This window comes from Amblyraja radiata, chromosome 12, assembly GCF_010909765.2.
Source record: "Amblyraja radiata isolate CabotCenter1 chromosome 12, sAmbRad1.1.pri, whole genome shotgun sequence".
NCBI classification, from domain to species: domain Eukaryota; kingdom Metazoa; phylum Chordata; class Chondrichthyes; order Rajiformes; family Rajidae; genus Amblyraja; species Amblyraja radiata.
Genome location: NC_045967.1, coordinates 5,486,216 through 5,505,823, shown reverse-complemented (window position 1 = coordinate 5,505,823; position 19,608 = coordinate 5,486,216). Strand labels below are relative to the sequence as shown.

Below are 19,608 nucleotides of genomic sequence, written 5' to 3'. Positions count from 1 at the left end.
TCTGTTCGCACAGCTGTCTTCCGAGCCAGACTTTGTGGGGCCGGTCTGGAAAAGTTCAACTACTCTCAGAGGTTCGAGCCGGATGGTGGGCACACCCACCCTGCTGCAATCTTCGTGGGTCAGCCCAGTAGTCGGGTAAGCAGCGCCTCGGCCCCGCGTGCGGCCTCGTTATTTCCGACCCTTGTCGGGACTTCCGAGGGCAGCTCGTTGACCAGCACCCGGGTTGCCCATGCAAGAAAGTCAAGTTTCACTGTAAATTTAATTTACATTTAATATTTGGTTTATTTAAGTTTCTAACAGTCCATGGTGCTTCAGGGAGATGAGCGGGATATAATTAGTGAGTCAGAGATGTATAGTTGAATTATTTTGTGATCTGCGTTGGTCCAGCAAAACAAATAATCCTGCAAGGTTCTGGAACCAAGGGTCCCGGAAATCAGTGTTGGACCTGTATTGTTTAAACCAGTGATATCTTGATTTTTTAAATAAACTGGAGATTGTAACCTTCATATTAAGGAAGATTTAGTTTCCATTAAAGAAAGAAAATTACAATCAAAGATCCAGTTTTCTAAAATCAAAGCTTCACTCAATTTTGGAAAAATCAGCTTTTTTATCTATCTATCTATCTGTCTGTCTGTCTGTCTGTCTGTCTGTCTGTCTGTCTGTCTGTCTGTCTGTCTGTCTGTCTGTCTGTCTGTCTGTCTGTCTGTCTGTCTGTCTGTCTGTCTGTCTGTCTGTCTGTCTGTCTGTCTGTCTGTCTGTCTGTCTGTCTGTCTGTCTGTCTGTCTGTCTGTCTGTCTGTCTGTCTGTCTGTCTATTAAAACTCTGTGTGTGTGTGTGTTTATTTGTGGGTGTCAGATTTAGAAACATAGAAACAGAAATTAGGTGCAGGAGTAGGCCATTCGGCCCTTCGAGCCTGCACCGCCATTCAATATGATCATGGCTGATCATCCAACTCAGTATCCCGTACCTGCCTTCTCTCCATACCCTCTGATCCCCTTAGCCACAAGGGCCACATCTAACTCCCTCTTAAATATAGCCAATGAACTGGCCTCAACTACCCTCTGTGGCAGAGAGTTCCAGAGATTCACCACTCTCTGTGTGAAAAAAGTTTTTCTCATCTCGGTTTTAAAGGATTTCCCCCTTATCCTTAAGCTGTGACCCCTTGTCCTGGACTTCCCCAACATCGGGAGCAATCTTCCTGCATCTAGCCTGTCCAACCCCTTAAGAATTTTATAAGTTTCTATAAGATCCCCTCTCAATCTCCTAAATTCTAGAGAGTATAAACCAAGTCTATCCAGTCTTTCTTCATAAGACAGTCCTGACATCCCAGGAATCAGTCTGGTGAACCTTCTCTGCACTCCCTCTATGGCAATAATGTCCTTCCTCAGATTTGGAGACCAAAACTGTACGCAATACTCCAGGTGTGGTCTCACCAAGACCCTGTACAACTGCAGTAGAACCTCCCTGCTCCTATACTCAAATCCTTTTGCTATGAAAGCTAACATACCATTCGCTTTCTTCACTGCCTGCTGCACCTGCATGCCTACTTTCAATGACTGGTGTACCATGACACCCAGGTCTCGCTGCATCTCCCCTTTTCCTAGTCGGCCACCATTTAGATAATAGTCTGCTTTCCTGTTTTTGCCACCAAAATGGATAACCTCACATTTATCCACATTATACTGCATCTGCCAAACATTTGCCCACTCACCCAGCCTATCCAAGTCACCTTGCAGTCTCCTAGCATCCTCCTCACAGCTAACACTGCCCCCCAGCTTAGTGTCATCCGCAAACTTGGAGATATTGCCTTCAATTCCCTCATCCAGATCATTAATATATATTGTAAATAGCTGGGGTCCCAGCACTGAGCCTTGCGGTACCCCACTAGTCACTGCCTGCCATTGTGAAAAGGACCCGTTTACTCCTACTCTTTGCTTCCTGTTTGCCAGCCAGTTCTCTATCCACATCAATACTGAACCCCCAATGCCGTGTGCTTTAATTCCTTGGTCCCCCAAAACTACACGCATAAACTCCGAGATTTTTTCCATTTCGCTAACGAATTCACTTTTACATTCACTAATGCACTCCTCAAAACATGTGGACATTTTTATGTACACATTTATTAATAAAATCCTCCCCCCCTCACTCATTTTGTCGCCTCCTGCTGGCCAGCGACCATAACGGCTGCTGATGCCCGGCACTGCTCGAAAAACGCCGACATTTTTCCCAACCGGGGTCTGAAGCACGTTCAGGGACCAGACCCAACGGGTCTGTACTTGGTCTAGTATACTTTTGAAACTGTGTGTGTGTGTGTGTGTGTGTGTGTGTGTGTGTGTGTGTGTGTGTGTGTGTGTGTGTGTGTGTGTGTGTGTGTGTGTGTGGGCGTATGTCATTTTGCCTTTGAAACGTATCTCCTCGAAAACCAGACGTAAAAACGTGGAGATTTTTACATATTTCGGTAGGGATTTAACTTATGATTTCAGAAATCAACTCCTCTCTAAATTCGGTCAATTATTTCCCCAGATTTTGAACAAAGGTGTTCACAAAACACACTTTTTCAAAAAATAATCGTCGCTTGCCAGCTGCTGACGTCACAATGCCCACATGCCCACCAATCGAGGCCCACCTGCCTCCTGGCCCCGCTCTGGATTAATGCAGCTGCTGTCAACGTGCTTGCGCAGTTTTCCACGAGGTAAGTTCGCCCACCCACACCCCCATTCTTCAAAAGGTGCAGAAAGATCGAGAAAGTTCTGCAGAACAAAAATTCTACAGCTCAGCTCCACTATAGGATCTTTGTTCTGCAGATCTCGGGGTCAGTGGCGCCTCACGCACTGATGCTGCCCGTGCAGCTCATGAAGCCCCACGACTCCCCTCCCCCGCCCACCCATTCCAGCTGTGGGTTTCCAGAGTCAGAGGCTGCTTCTGTCTCCGCATTTCGCAGCCCACTCACTCCCCTCTCTCTCTCCCTCCCCCTCTCCTCTCTCTCCCTCCCCCCCTCTCCTCTCTCTCTCTGCCCCCCTCTCCCTCCCTCCCCCCTTCTCTCTCCCCCTCCCTCTCTCTCTCTCCCCCCTCCCTCTCTCTCTCCCCCCTCCCTCTCTCTCGCCCCCCCCTCTCTCTCTCCCCCCCTGCCCTCCCCCACCCTCCCTCCCCTAAACCCCCTTCCCCAAAATCCCCCTCCCCTCCACCCCTCCCCTACCCCCTTCCCTCCACCCCTCCCCTCTCCTCCCCCCACCTCTCCCCCTCCATTCCCACCCCCTTCCCTTCTCCTCCTCTCAGCTCCTCTCTCTCCTCCCATCTCTCTCCCCTCCTCCCCCCTCCTCCCCCCCTCACCCCCCCTCACCCACCCTCCCTCTCCTCCTCCCATCCAGCCCCCCTCTTCCTCTGTCTCTTGCACTTCTGTCTCTGCCTCTCTCTCTATCTCCCCCCATTCTCTCTCTGCCCTTACTCTCCCTCTCTAGACGCACCTGCGAGTTGAGGGCTATGCGTCAGTGGATAGGGTTATGGGGTAAAAGGAGCAAATTAATAATATTAATATAATATCAAGGGGGGTAGTTAGTGTGTGTGTGGGGGTGGTTAGTGTATGTGATGCCGCATGCCACCCTGCCCCCCCTCCCCCCGCAAACGTGCGTTGGGGAACAGACCCAACGGGTCTGCACTTGGTCTAGTATACTTTTAAAACTCTGTGTGTGTGTGCGTGTGTGTGTGGGTCATTTTACCTTTGAAACGTATCTCCTCGAAAACCAGATGTAAAAACACATTTTTACATATTTTGTTAGGGATTTAACTTATGATTCCGCTGTGGATTAATGCAGCTGCTGTCAACGCGCATGCAGTTTTCCATGAGTCACGTTACGCCCTTCCCCCCAGCGCAGAAAGAACGAGCGTTCTGCAGATCTGGAGTTCACCGCCGCTCGCTCACAGTTGCCCGTTCACTCACAGCCGCCCGCTCGCTCACAGCCGCCCGCTCGCTCACAGCCGCCCGCTCGCCGGAGGCCACCGGCTTGCTTCTGAATCCTCTCCATTTCCCCCACCCGATGGTAACACATGGCGGCGGCGGCCGTTTCCCACTTACCTCCACCCCGTCCCTTCCCCCCCTCTCCCCCTCCCCTCCCCTTCCCCCCTCCCCCTCACTCTCTCCTCCCATCTCTCTCTCCCCTCTTCCCCCCCTCACCGACCCTCCCTCTCCTCCGACCCTCCACCCCCCCTCCCTCTGTCTCTTGCCCCTCTCTCTCTGTCTCTGCCCCTCTCTCTCTGTCTCTCCCCCTTCTCTCTCTGCCCTCACTCACTAACCCCCCCCCCCCCCTCTCCAGACGGCCTGTGAGTTGGGGGCTATGCGTCAGTGGATAGGACGGTTATGGGGTAAAAGGAGCAAATTCATAATATTAATATAATATCAAGGGGGGTAGTTAGCGTGCGTGCGTGCGGGGGGTAGTTAGTGTGTGTGTGGGGGTGGTTAGTGGGGGTGACGCCGCATGTCGCCGCCCTCCCCCCCGCAACCCGGGGGGGGGGGGGGACACAGACCCAACGGGTCTGCACTTGGTCTAGTAACATTTATATTTGTTGTGCAGGAAATGGAATCACTTTCAATTTAAGGAATCTTAGAAAATTAACCGTACATAATTTGATAATTTTATTCTTAAACTCATTTTTAATTCCAAAAACTAATCGTTCTAGATCACAGTGACTAAAGAACAATAACTAAATAATAATTAGATCGCCTTACAGAATGTTATTAAGCAATGCTATTGGTTGTAATATGTAATTAGTTTATTCCAATGCTAAAAACAATAAACCATGCAATTAATAAATCAACACATAGCATATGCTCTATGTAAAAAAAATCTACAAACTCTGTTATATACGTCAATGACAGGTTATAGTTAGCTTTATGACATGTTTACACAATACCCCGTATGTTTTAAATATCAATTTTGACTTACCAAGGACAGTGATGATCCATTTTCAATACACACCTGAAACAAAAAGGAATCCAGTTATTGATAATTAATATAACTGTAAAAAGTCAAGCTCAGGTACTTTCAGCAGGTTTTCAACATTAACTTACTTGTGTCTCTAACAAGCCACTTCACAGAAGCATCAGAAAACTAAATTTGACAGTCGCATAAGAGTAATGTAATGGAGGTAAATGTTAAGAAATTTCCTCAAGATAGGAGAGATAAAAAGGGGAGGCTCACCTTGTTGGGATTGCATTATAGGTCCCCAAGTAGTCAACAAGAATTAGAAGAACAGAAATGTTGGGAGAGTGCAGGCAGCTACAAGACTAATATGGTTATCATAGAAGGGGATTTTAACTTTCCCAATATTAACTGGGACTGCCATAGTGCAAAGTGCTTGGATGGGGTGGAATTTGTCAAGTGTTCAAGAAAAATTTCCTCAGGCTATGTATAGAGGCCCCTACGAAAGATTGAGTATAGCTTGACCTAGTCTTACGAATTGGGCAGGGCAAGTGACTGAAGTGTCCATGGATGAGCCTTTTGGGACCAGTGTCCACAGTTCAATTAGCTTTAAGATAGTTCTGGATAAGGATACTGATGTTTTAAATTTTGGCAAGAAAGTTTTTCGTACATTCACCATCATCAGTCAGGAATTGAATCTACACTAGTCCCACCTGCCTGCCTTAGACCCATATCCCTTTACACGTTTCCTATTCATATACCTGTCTAAATGTCTTTTAAATGTTATTATAGTTTCTGCCTCATCAACCTCCTCTGGCAGCTCATTCCAAGCTTTCATACTCCCAGCTGCCTTGCCCTCCACTTTAACAGGAACACGCGTGCCCTGAGCTCTGGTCATTTCACTTTTAAAACCATCCTACTTCCGGACATTCCTTTCCCCGCAAACAACCTACTCCAATCAACATGAGCAAGTTCCTGTCTAATACCATCAGCAAAATTTAATGGCCAAAAAATTGTCCAGCAGTAGTTTGTCAAAAAAAGACACAAAGTGTTGGAGCACTATGGTCTGAAGAAGGGTCCCGACCCGAAGTGTCACCTATCTATATTCTCCAGAGATGTTGCTTGACTCGCTGAATATTCCTGCACTTTGTGTCTTTTCTTTTGTAAACCAGCATCTGCAGTTCCTTGTTTCTACTAGATTTGTCAATCTAAATAATGGGAACATTAATTATTTGCACTTTGCAATCAAATACAATGTTTGACCATTTGTTCTGTATGCATAATATATTTAATTGTTCCATGATACATTCATTTGTTCCAGATTTTCTATGACTTTCACCCAATATTTTTTTAATATTTCATCTCCAAATATTTAAGTAATCAATATCTTATACGGCCTTACAGTTTACTCACAAATTGTGTTCTGAAAGAACTATTAGTTTCTATAATGACTACAGATCAATGTACTAATTTTTCCTCACACTATTTAGGGGGATCATGTCTTTCTCTGCTCAGTGCCTCCAAGACGGATATAGACTTTTGGAATTCAGGGTTATTCAGGTATATGGGTTAGAACCGAACATGATAGAAAACAGGGTCTGTGGAAAGAGAAACAACATTGACAGGTCAGTGTGTGCTGGACGTGGCTTGCCATCTGAGCGGTTTTGCCCATGCATCATTTTCCCAAACAAGGACACAGGAGGTGCTGAACCTCTGCACCTTACGCGTATCCAGTGAGGTGAAGTTGGCTCCATACAACAAGCAGGCCTCAGGCGGTGTATCCCAAGGCCTTACCCTGATAGTCCCGATAGCCTTGCTGGCTGTCATGGGACATTAAGCATGGAAAAAAAAACATTTTGATAGACAAAGCCATTTAAAACTTTTGAAAAAAGAAAATATATTTTCGAAATATAAATATAAAAAAAATAATAAAATGCATAGTAAAACACCAATAATCATAAACATTAAAATGAAGTTAAGTTAATAAAGTATCTACCTTTTTCCAAGGACATTAAAATGAAAGGGGTCTCCGTAAAGACAACATGACTCCCTGCTATAAAGCTGAGAGCTGGATATAGAGTGCAACCAGATCCTTTCTCGGATACTGACTGCACTACCCCAATGTGCAATATAATATGTAGCAACATCTAATCCCTGCCACACCTTGTTCTTCAGTTTTTAGTTGTGCACTTGAGAAATCTGATGTGCTGAGGTGCCAACAGTTGACAGCTAAAGATTTGTTTGAAACTCTTGGCTACCAGTAAGCATAACTAGTGCATAATGTTTCAGATCTATGTCCTTTAATGTCCCTCCCCCACATGAGGCTTGTCAAACTGGGAGCGGGCTCATGGGACTATGTGACCTATTTCTCTTCCTATTTCTTAGGAAGAATGGATCAATAGGGCTATTATTCACTGGAATTTAGAAGGATGATAGGGTCTCTTATAGAAACATATAATATTCTTAAGGGATTGGACAGGCTAGATGCAGGAAAAATGTTCCCCATGTTGGGGGAGTCCAGAACCAGGGGTCAAAGATTTCAAAGGTCTTTTATTGTCACATGTACCAATTAAGGTGCAGTGATATTCGTATTACCATACAGCCATACTAAAAAAAAGCAACAAGACACACAACTACATATAAAAGTTAACATAAACATCCACCACAGTGGATTCCCCACATTCCTCACTGTGACGATAGGCAATAAAGTCTAATCTTCTTCCCTCGTTTTTCTCCCGCAGTTGGTGCATTCGAACCATCCGTTGGGGCGATCGAAGCTCCTGAGGCTTGGAGCTCTCAAAGTCTGTCTCTAACCAGAGACCACAAGCTCCATGATGTTAAAGTCCGCAGGCTCCCCCGGTTGGAGCTCAGAGGTCGATCCCTGGCAAAGGGATCGCGAGTTCCACGATGGTAATCTCCAGCAGAGGCCGCCAACTCCTTGATGATAGGCCGCAATGTGGACACAGATACGATACGGGGAAAAAAAATCGCATCTCCGTCGAGGTAAGAGATTAAAAAGAAGTTTCCCCCAACCACCCCTCCCCCACATAAAACCAGCTAATGAAAACTAAAACATACATTTAACACATATCATAAAACAACAGAGAAGGAAGGGACAGACAGACTGTTGGCGAGGCAGCCATTGCTGGCACCACCCATTGGTTGTATTTAGGACTGAGGTGAGGAAAAACTGTTTCACCCAGAGAGTTGTGAATCTGTGGAATTCTCTGCTACAGAAGGGAATGGAGGCCAATTCACTGGATGTATTCAAGAGAGAGATAGGGCTAATGGAATCAAGGGATATGGGGAGAAAGCAGAAACGGGGTACTGATTTTGGATGATCAGCCATGATCATATTGAATGGTGGTGATGGCTCAAAGGGCTGAATGGCCTACTCAACACTGTACCTCGGTGATTGCCAATCACCCCCCCCCCCCACCGGACACTCCTTCCACCAGGAAAAAAATAATTGCACTACTATGACTGTATGCACGTAAATAGATTTATTTATTGCTCATATTCTATGTCGCTCTTCTAGGGAGATGCTAACTGCATTTTGTTGTCTCTGTACTGTACACTGCACAATGACAATTAAGTTTGAATCTGAATCTGAAATCTGAATCCTGCACCTATTTTCTATGGTTCTATTATGCTCTAAGCAGTTGAATAGTGCTCTGAATGTAGCCGCATGGAGATTTATGTCACGAGTGAACTGGTGCATTGTTTTAACTATTGCTTATTCAACTATTTGTCACATCAGGTTATAGTTTACGACCCTGCATACTGTCATTTTAAACCGCTGTACAATCTGTTCAATGCAGGATTGAAAGTAGTATTGTATTTTTGATCTCATGAATCTCCCAAAATCAGTGTTTGAAACTAAATCATCCCCATTTTTACTTGTACTAAACGTTCTTTCCCTTTCATTTCACACAAAGCATGATTTTGTGAGTTTTGCAGACATTGCTGTATAACGATAGCATTCTAGTCAGATCTTTAAAATGCATGAAAAGGTAAGCAACTAATTAAATGTGGCTTTACAAATGCAGCAGTGCAGAAATTGGGATACAAAGGTTCTGAGAAAATCAAAGACTAGAGGTATAGTGTTCTCTAACAGGGGAGGGTATCCGGACGTGGCGTCGAAGGACGAGAAGACGAAGCAAAGAAGTGGAAGCCAAATAACTGAATGGAAACAAAGCCGAAACGCCAAATAACCAAAAGCGTATGAAGCCGAAACGCCAACTAACCGAAAGGGTGGGACGCCTAAAAGCCAACTAACTGAAAGACTGCGTCGCCTAAAAGCACATTAACCGAATGGCCGCTCTACCGAAAGGCCACCTACCCGAAAGCTTGCGTCGCCTACAAGCCAACTAACCGAATGCCGCTCAACAGAAAAGTCAAATAACGGACATGACGTTGCTGGGGGGCGGGACTTGTCAGCAATTGGGTGTGGAGGGGTTGGGGGGAAGGGGGTTTAGGGGAAGGGGGTTTAGGGGAGGGAGGGTGGTGGAGGGCAGGGGTGTGGGGGAGAGGGAGAGGGAGAGGGAGAGGGAGAGGGAGAGGGAGAGGGAGAGGGAGAGGGAGAGGGAGAGGGAGAGGGAGAGGGAGAGGGAGAGGGAGAGGGAGAGGGAGAGGGAGAGGGAGAGGGAGAGGGAGAGGGAGAGGGAGAGGGAGAGGGAGAGGGAGAGGGAGAGGGAGAGGGAGAGAGAGAGAGAGAGAGAGAGAGAGAGAGAGAGAGAGAGAGAGAGAGAGAGAGAGAGAGAGAGAGAGAGAGAGAGAGAGAGAGAGGCAGGTCGCGTTGGCCCGAGAGAGAGAGAGAGAGAGAGAGAGAGAGAGAGGCAGGGAGCGATCTGAGGACGGTGAAAAGCAGCGGGGGGACCAGCCGATCGTGGCTTCCACCAGCGTGACAGAGCCGGGCTGGGGGGGGACAGACGATCGGGCCTCCCCGGAGAGGTCGTCACCTGTGATGGGTAGAGAAGGGAGGGGAGAGAGGGAGGGAGGAGAGGTGAGGAGGTGAGAAGAGGAGGGGGGTGGAGGGGAGCCGGGCGAGTGAGTGCGCTGCAAAATGCGGAGACAGCACTGGCATCTGACTCTCTAGAAACCCATAGCTGGAATGAGCGCGCAGGCGGCGGGGGATGGGAGGGGCGGGGCTTCACGAGCTGCGCCAACAGTGAGGTGAAGCTTTTTCAGCGATCTGCATTACAAAGATCCTATAGCGGAGCTGAGCTATAGTGTCTGCTGCAGAACCTTCTTGATCTTTCTGTGCCTTTTAAAGAACGGGGTTGGGTGACCTAACCTGTGCAAAACAGCAGATGTTTAATCCAGAGCCGAGCCAAGCCGGGGGAGGGGGGGGGGACATGGAGAGGGACACAGACATAGAGAAACAATAAAATTCAATGCTATGAAAAAAATAAATAAACAATGCTTTAGTCCACAGCGGGGGGCGGGGCCAGGAGGCAGGTGGGCCTCGATTGGTGGGCATGTGGGCATTGTGATGTCAGCAGCTGGCAAGCGGCGATTATATTTTTTAAAGTGAGTTTTGTGAACAATTTTATCAAAATCTGGGGAAATAATTGACCAAGGAGTGGATTTCTGAAGTCATAAGGTAAATCCCTACCGAAATATGTAAAAATCTCTGCGTTTTTGCATCTGGTTTTCGAGGCAATATGTTTCAAAGGCAAAATGACACACACCCACACACAGAGTTTTAAAAGTATATATATATATATAAATAATCCCTCAGAATACTCCAGTAACTTGCCTATCACAGCGTTCATAAGTCAAAGGAGCAGAATTAGGCTATTCGGCACATTGGCGCAGCGACAGAGATCTGGGTTTGATCCTGACTACGGGTGCTGTCTGTATGGGGTTTGTACGTTCTGCCAGTGACCTGCGTGGGTTTTCTCCGGAGGTTCTGGGGAGTGTCCTCCCACACTCCATTGACATACAGGTTTATATCATCTGAAGAAGGGTTTCGGCCCGAAACGTTGCCTATTTCCTTCGCTCCATAGATGCTGCTGCACCCGCTGAGTTTCTCCAGCTTTTTTGTGTACCAGGTTTATAGGTTATTTGGCATGGTAAAATTGTAAATTGCCCCTAATTTGTGTAGGATAGTGTTAATATGTGAGCACCACTGTGCGGCGCGGACTCAATGGGCCGAAGGGCCTGTGTCTCTAAACTCAACTAAACTAAGTCTACTACACCATTCAAACATGGCTGATCTATCTTTTCCTCTCAACCCCATTCTCCTGCCTTATCCCCGTAACCTTTGACACCCTTAGTACTCAAGAACCTGTCAATCTCCGCTTTAAAAATACCCAAAGATTTGGCCTCCACAGCTGTCTGTGGCAATGAATTCCACGGAGTCACCACCCTCTGGCTATAGAAATTCCTCCCCATCTCTAAAGGTACGTCCTTTTATTCTGAGCTGTGCCCTCTGGTCCCTGAACTCTCCCACTAGTGGAAACATCCTCACCACATCCACTCTATCCAGGCTTTTCACTATTCGGTAAGTTTCAATGAGGTTCCCCCTCATTCTTCTAACTTCCAGCAAGTACAGGTCAAGAGCCGTCAAGCGTCATCACATGTTAACCCAATTATCCCTGGGATAATAACTTCCTCTGGACCCTCTCCAACACCAGCACACCACTCCTCAGATATGGAGCCCAAAACGGCTTACAATCCCCCAAATGCGGAATGACCAGTGCCTTATAAATCTTCGGTATTACATCCCTGCTTTTATATTCTAATCCTCTTGAAATGAATGCTGACATTGCATTTGCCTTCCTAACCACCAATTCAACTTGTAAACTAACTTTTTGGGAATCCTGTACCAGCACTTTCAAGTCTCTTTGACCCTCCGATTTCTGAATCCTCTCCCCATTAGGAAGGTAGTCTATGTCTTTATTCCTACTATCAAAGTGCATGACACCACACTTTGCTGCGTTGTATTCCATCTGCCATTTCGCTGCCCACTCTCCCACTTGTCCAAGTCCTTTTGAAGAGTCCCTGCTTCCTCAAATCTACCTGCCCCATCACCTATCTTCTTATCATCCGCAAACTTGCCCACAAAGCCATCAATTTCCTCATCCAAATCATTGACATACAACGTGAAGAGTAGGGGCTCCAACACCAACCCCTGTGGAACACCACTAGTGACTGGCAGCCAACCAGAAAAAGCCCACCTTAATTCCTGTAGATTGGTTATTGCATGTGAACCAATCATAGTAGAAATAGCATCACTAACCCCACCTTACTGTATGATTCATACTAACACCCACTTCCTATACTGGTCAGTCTTGGAAGCGGTAATGATGAACTAACAACCTGCTGCTTATTTACAATTCCCGTTCTTTGCCTTCTGCCAACCAGCCAACCTTCTATCCATGCTAGTTTCTTCTCTCTGATACCATGGGCTCTCATCCTCATGTGCGGCACCTTATCAAATGCCTTCTGAAAATCCAGGTAAGGACCATCCGCTGACCCTCCTTTGCCTATCCTGCTATTTGCTTTCTCAAAGAATTCCAACAGATTTGTCAGGCAAGATCTTCCCTTCACAAACCCATGCTAACTTTGGCCTATTTAAGCCTACAGGCTAACCAACCTATAGTTTCCCTCTCTTTTGCCCCGCTCCCTTCTTGAGCTGTGAAATAATATTTGCAATTTTCCAATCCTCTGGGACCACTCCTGACTCTAGTGATTCTTGAAAGATCACTACAAAAGCCATTACCAATCTCGAAAGCCACCTCTTTCAGAACCCGAGGGTGTTGTCCACCTGCTCCAGGTGATATCGGACCTTTCAGCTTCCCAAGCACCTTCTCCTTAGTAATAGCAACTCCACTAAATTCTGCCCCCTGACTCTTGAATTTATGGCATGCTGCTGGTGTCATCTGCTCTGAAGACTGGTTTCTAAAAGCTTCCCAATCCTTTAGTTTCCCAGTAATCTTTGCAATATTATACACCTTCTCTTTTACTTTTATACTGTCTGTGACTTCCCTTGTCAGCCATGGACACCTCATTCTCCCCTTAGAACCCTTCTTCCTCTTTGGGATGAAAAGATCCTGCATCTTCTGAATTATTCCCAGAAACTCCTGCATTGCTGCTCCTCCATCATTTGTGCTACAGTCCCTTTCCAACCAATTTTAGCCATTTCCTCCCTCATGCCTCTGTACTTACCTTTACTCAACAGTGTGGGCAAGTTGTTACTCAACCGATGTGGGCAAGTTGGGCCGAAGGGCCAGTTTCCACACTGTATCACTCAATGACTCTATAAGTAATACTGACACATCTGATTTCATCTTCGACCACTCCAACTGCAGACTGAATTTTATCACATTATGGTCACTACCTCCTTTACCTTAAGCCCCCTAATTCGTTACACAACACCAAATCGAGAATTGTAATTTCTCTAGTAGGCTCGACACCAAGATGCTCTAAGAGGCCACATTGTATGCACTCTACACATTCCTTCTCTTGGGATCTAGTACCAACCTGATTTTCACAGTCTACCTGCATATTGCGATCCCCATGGCCTCTAACAGATTTTAGGCTCAATGGCTTTTCCTTGCAGCCCTTCTTAAATAGAGACACAGCATTAACTACTCTCCAGTCTTCTGGCACCACTCATGTCTAATGAAGATTCAGATATTCAGTCAGGGTGCCAGCAATTTCTTCTCTAACTTCCCACACTTGCCAGGTTTTTCCCCATCCGCATCACCCTTTTCCAACTTTCTCTGCCCTATTTCACTCAATCTGAAGAAGGGTCCTGAATGTTATCTGTCCATTCCCTCAATGTTGCCCAATCCCCTAAGTTCCTCCAGCATTCTGTACTTTTGCTCAAGATTCCAACATCTGCAGTTTTTTTGTGTCTCTATTCAATGAAGAATAGTCCTTTTAGATAAAGGGTGCACAGTAGAATTGAGTCAACTATTCGTGAAATCCAATCTAGTTGTAAAATCCTTTTGTACAACAACATTGTCCATCTAAGTTAATTTAGTTACTTTACTTTTAGATGTTCTTAATTATAATATCTGAACTACATACGTTTCACAGATGGAGCAGTGATGACATCGATCAGGCTTAATCAAATGGCATCGGTCACAGTATCGGATAGCTAATAAAAAAAGTAAAGAACATGAGGATTGGTTTGACTGTAATTTTAGTTCGAAGATGAACATTCAAAGTCAAAATCATCTTGGAAAAATTATTTCTTTTGAAACAAGCAATGCATAACAGGATTTAATTATTTATCAATAATGTTTAAATAAAACATTTCAACAAGTCTACAGGGTGGCCAATGTTGCATAATCTAACAACGCACAAGGACAATGAACAAACAATTGATTCCTAAGTTAATACAGGATCTGACTTTAAGCTGAAATCACTCGTACCATTTTCGCTGGAAATGCACATTAAACATATATTGCTGTTGAATATTCTTTCTTTTCTTCAGTGTTTTCCAGTTATAATTCTTTGTTCTCATTCTTGCTATTGAGGGAGTGCAGCGTAGCTTTACAAGGTTAATTCCCAGGATGCTGAGAGAATGGAGCAGCTGGGCTTGTATACTCTGGAGTTTTGGATGAGAGGGATTCTTATTGAAACATATAAGATTGTTAAGGGTTTGGACACGCTAGAGGCAGGAAACATGGTTCGGCAACTTGAGTGCCCAGGAGCGAAAAAGACAACAAAAAGTAGTAAACACTGCCCAGTCCATCATCGGCTCTGACCTCCCTACCATTGAGGGGATCTATCGCAGTCGCTGCATCAAAAAGGCTGGCAGCATCATTAAAGACAGCGGAGTAGGGGATATGGGGAGAAGGCAGGAACGGGGTACTGATTGTGGATGATCAGCCATGATCACATTGAATGGCGGTGCTGGTTCGAAGGGCCAAATGGCCTACTCCTGCACCTATTGTCTATTACTAATTTTCCCAAAAAGACGCTACTTTGCTACTGATTCATTAGAATTATGTTTATTTTTCAAATTATTGACACATTATAAATGTTATGCCATATTATCAGAACAATATAAATAGCACATGCTGCAGGGTCCTAGTTACCTCCAGATGCAGTCCTGGTGTATACTGGTAACCTATTAGCCGCGTCCAGCAGAATTTGCTTTTGTACTTCGGGGCTCTCTCCTCGCTCATACCTCTCTCTATCAGCTCTGGACAATTGAAACTACAAGTACAGCAAAAAATTAACAAAATTAATCGGTTAACAAGAGAATGTAACAATGTCTTAATTAAAAAGAGGTAATTTTGTGGTGGAGCAAGAAGAATAAAACATTGCTACAATATTGAAATGTCACTTATTTAACAAAACATTTCATTCATATCATGATTGAAACTTGGCTGAGAATATTAAGGTGCTTAGCAGCTTTAACTGTCAGGTGACTTTCCCAAGGCTGCCAACATTGGGTGAGAGTTGGGAGTGAGTAATTGCGAGAGACCTAGCCGGAGGGAGATTAGCGACTGGGGGAGGGACTGGGTGTCTCCCCTCCCATTTGTACAGAGATTTTGCATTTTTCAGCTTGAAATTGTGCAATCTGGTGCATACTGTAGCGAGTCTTTTAACTTACACTTGAATGCAATGTATATGCTTTAAATTGGATTAGCTATGAATAAGGTTGGACTAAATCACATTCCTAATTAGATTCCACTGTAGAGTCGAGGCTCTGATCAACAGGTGCAGCACATGAATGATCTTAGTGTATTCATGTATGGAAATCAGATTATAATCACTTGGCCCATGTTGACCAACCTGGGTCTCACTGCACACCTGGTACTACTCCTGACCCTGACTCCAGTTGCATACCTTCTCTCATTTCTGATCCCCAGTCCAGCCTTACACCTGGCCCCTTATTCTACCCTGATCATAGCTGCTTACCTGCTTAGGTTCCCAGTGCTGAACACTCCCCTGGTCCCAGCTTTGACTGCACACCAAGTACTATTCCAGACCTTAACTCTGGATGCACACTTGGCCTTGCTCCTTGCCCCATTGCACTGACAATATATCTGGCTCACACATAAAGCCGCATATCTGACCCCCTGGACTTAACCTATTACGTTCAAGTCCATGGGTGCTTATCTAATGCAGTAATCTTTTATGGGGCACTTCACAGACCAAATTTTGTATAACAAAATTTTGTATAACAAAATTTGCTACATCCATTGGCTTCCTTGTTACCTAACATGCTAGTTACTTTGTCAAAGAAGTCATCAATTGGTTGAAGACAATTTCTGATCCATAGAATTATACTCACTCAGCTGTATAAGTATTCTGTTACCATTTCTTTCATTTTCCTAACAAACTGTCCTGAAGTCATTTTCACCCCCAATATTTTATGTATTTTGCTGTCTTCCTCTCAGCTGGGACTTTTCCGAAATGCAAAGTCCAATAACTATATATTTAAGCAATATTATTCTATTAAATGTGATCTTGAGAGTACATTATATTTTCTGTGGTATTCATAACACAACAATGATAAAAAGATATTTGTTTTGATTGCACCTACCAACATGCATACATTACTATATTATAGTTAATATGTACCAAGGGCTATTTTTGTTCCAATGCTCCCCATTCCCAATTACTTTTACATTGAAGCGATTGAAATCCAAGTGAAGTTTAAATGGCATCATAAAAGTAAAACCTCCGGAATGAATGATATTCATTACGTGGTTGGTTGGGGGTCAGTATCAGCACAGTTACTATATTAAACCTTGAATCTTCAGATGTCCTGGTTCAAGCTAAAACTAAAGACAAATAATAATCTCCTCACACATTCCCCTGCAAGTATCTCTGTCACTCCTTTAAAATATGCCCCTTCTTTGAACAAGCTCTTAAATATCGCATCTGAATCCGTTTCCATCTGATTACACTCCTTGAGGATGTTCATCTATGTGTTCAATTAATAAAACAACGAGATTGGGGACATTTCAACCTGTCAAAGGAATTGGGGGGGGGGGGGGGGGGGGGGGGGGGTTAGAAATAGTCAGTGAGGTAAACAAACATAATAGTTGAGTGACAAATGACAATAGTGCTACTTTCCCAATATTTAACTGAAGGAAATAATGGGTTATCGGGGCTGTATATTGTGACAGACAGCCTGATACCTTGCATGTCATTTTAATGTTACACTTATCCCATCCCCATGGATATTCCAGATTAATAAATTAAGGTTTTGTCAGCTAATTACAAATCAGGCTAATTACAAATCAATAACATTAGCCAACTCCGAAACATGAAGCGCTGAGCATTGGGATCCAGACATAACGGACAACTGGCCTCAGTTCCCCTCTCACATCTGGCAGTGTTCTCCGTCTGAACCAGGGGCCGCGGAGCGTTTTTGAAAGTGGGGAGGCTGAGCGATCACTGATCACTGGCCTTCGGGGAACCGTGTGGGAAGAGGGTGTGGAAGGGGGGTGTTCCCCCTCCTAGGGTAGGGACTTTTTGAAATTTGATGTATTCAAATCATATTTTAGTGCATTGTAGAAGTATGATTTCAATGTTTTTTGTATGAAGTATTTTTAAGAAGTAACTTTTTAAGGGGTAACCTTTTCCACACAAAGGGTGGTGGGTGTATGGAACAAGCTGCCAGAGGAGGTAGTTGAGGCAGGGACCATCCCAACATTTAAGAAACATTTAGACTGATACATGGATAGGACAGGTTTGGAGGTATGGACCAAAAGCAGGTAGCGGAGCTGGGACATATTGGCGGGTATGGGTTAGTTGCGCCGAAGGGCCTGTTTTCACACTGTATCACTCTATGACTACATTATGCCTCCACCATGCTTCAGAATCAAGTGATCGAGTTTTATTGCCAGAAACTCAAGCATAGAAACAGAAAATATGTGCAGGAATAGGCCATTCGGCCCTTCGAGCCAACACTGCCATTCAATATGATCATGGCTATTCATCTAAAATCAGTACCTCTTTCCTGTTTTTTTCCCCCATATCCCTTGATTTCGTTAGTCCCAAGAACTAAATGTAACTCTCTTGAAAACATCCAGTGAATTGGCCTGCACAACCTCCTTCTGTCCCTCACGGCAGCGGCACACGCTTCTGATGCCTCCGAAGGCCCGGGACTCTAGCACTGGGGCAGCTCCATGGCCGGTGCTGCAGCGAGCGACTCGCCAGCCCCGCAAACACTAGCCATCCCGCAAACACTGGCCAGCCCCAGCTCCCTGCACGAGAGTTGGCCAGCCCTGCTTTCCTTTCAAAATAGCACGTTGGCTGCTAATTCATATCCTTCAGAAGCCAGGCTCTGCTAAACACTTGATTTTCAGAAAGCCTATGATAAGGTGCCGCATGTGAGGCTGCTAAACAAGATGAGAGCCCATGATATCAGAGGGAAGATAGCATGGATAGCAGGTTGGCTGGATGGCAGAAGACAAGGATGCTTATTCTAGTTGGCTACCAGTGACTAATGGAATTCCACAGGGGTTGGAGCTGGAGAAGGGGATTGAAGGCTTTGTGGCCAAGTTTGCAGATGATACGAAGATAGGTGGAGGGGCAATCAGTGTAGAGAAAAACGGGGAATCTGCAGAAGATCAGTCTGGAGAAGGGTCTTGACCAGAAACGTCAGCATTTTGTGTTTACCTTCGATTTAAACCAGCATCTGCAGTTCTTACACACTCTGCAGAAGGACAGGGTTGGCGAAAGGGCCGAGAAGTGGCAGATGGAATGCAGTGAATCAAAGTGGAGTCATGCATTTGGGTATTAGGAATAAAGGCATAGACTATTTTCTAAATGGGGCGAAAATTCAGAAATTGGAGGAGCAATCTGCGGTGAATCTGAGGAATGCATTGCCGCAGAAGGCTGTGGAGGCCAAGTCAATGTCTATTTCTAAGGCAGAGATAGATATATTCTTGTGTAGTACGGGTAACAGGGGTTATGGGGAGAATGCAGGAGAATGGGGTTAAGAGGGAAAGATAGATCAGTCATGATTGAATGGCAGGGTAGACTTGGTGTTCCGAATGGCCTAATTCAGTTCCTATCACTTATGATCCTCTAAGTGCAAACAGAATGTCTTCAGATGACTCTGAACAAAAGCCCTGTTACCAATTATGGTGGATGTAAAGAATCCAAAGGCACTATTTTGAAGAAGAGTCAAAGAGTTTTTTTCAATGCCAATATTTATCCATCATTCAACACTATTGATAATTAATTGGTCATTATCACATTGCTGTTCTTTTCTTGTGGCTGTTAGTCATGTGAAAATTTGCTGGCAGATTTCCTACAATATAATAGTCACAAAACAAGCATCAGTGGAGTAAGCGTAAAGTAGTTTAGAGCAACAACTGTAAATTACCCTGTACAGATGAGTCTTTCTTTCCAAATTGGAGGTGAAAAAACAACAGTGAAAGGGGAACAAAGTTATACACCCTACACACAAATCTGCAAATCCTACATTATGAAGATGTCAGGGGACTAAGGTTTAATAAAATATTTAATTCTGGTGCAATCAGTTTTATCAGATTAAGCCATTTTCAATAGTTGTTTTTATTGCTTACTAGACTAAGTGAGACCCGTTGGGTGCCATGTTCACACGGGAGGGCTGGTCCCCCAACGCAATATTTAACCTCTCCACCAATTCCAGTATTGGTGGCCAGTCAGGGGGGAGGGGGTGCTTTCTGGAGTATGGGTGTTGTGGGCTGAAGGGACTGGTTTCCAGAGGGCTAGTATGGTA

At 44.9% G+C, this 19,608-nt stretch overlaps 1 protein-coding gene and 1 long non-coding RNA gene across 3 annotated transcripts in view; one reads left to right on the top strand and one right to left on the bottom strand.

Moving 5' to 3' along the window:
- Window positions 1-19,608, bottom strand: part of zdhhc15 (zinc finger DHHC-type palmitoyltransferase 15) — a 72,136-nt gene that overhangs the window by 17,394 nt on the left and 35,134 nt on the right. For both annotated transcript variants that reach the window (XM_033030137.1, XM_033030136.1), the window contains exons 5-7: window positions 14,975-15,095; window positions 13,959-14,028; window positions 4,941-4,973 (exon numbers count right to left, since the gene is read on the bottom strand). In XM_033030137.1, the coding sequence (XP_032886028.1) occupies window positions 4,941-4,973; window positions 13,959-14,028; window positions 14,975-15,095 (224 nt within the window). The remainder of the gene's footprint in view (window positions 1-4,940; window positions 4,974-13,958; window positions 14,029-14,974; window positions 15,096-19,608) is intronic.
- Window positions 3,613-18,095, top strand: LOC116978877. The gene is made up of 3 exons (XR_004413587.1): window positions 3,613-3,623; window positions 9,202-9,206; window positions 18,057-18,095. It is a non-coding gene; the product is annotated as an uncharacterized LOC116978877 (long non-coding RNA).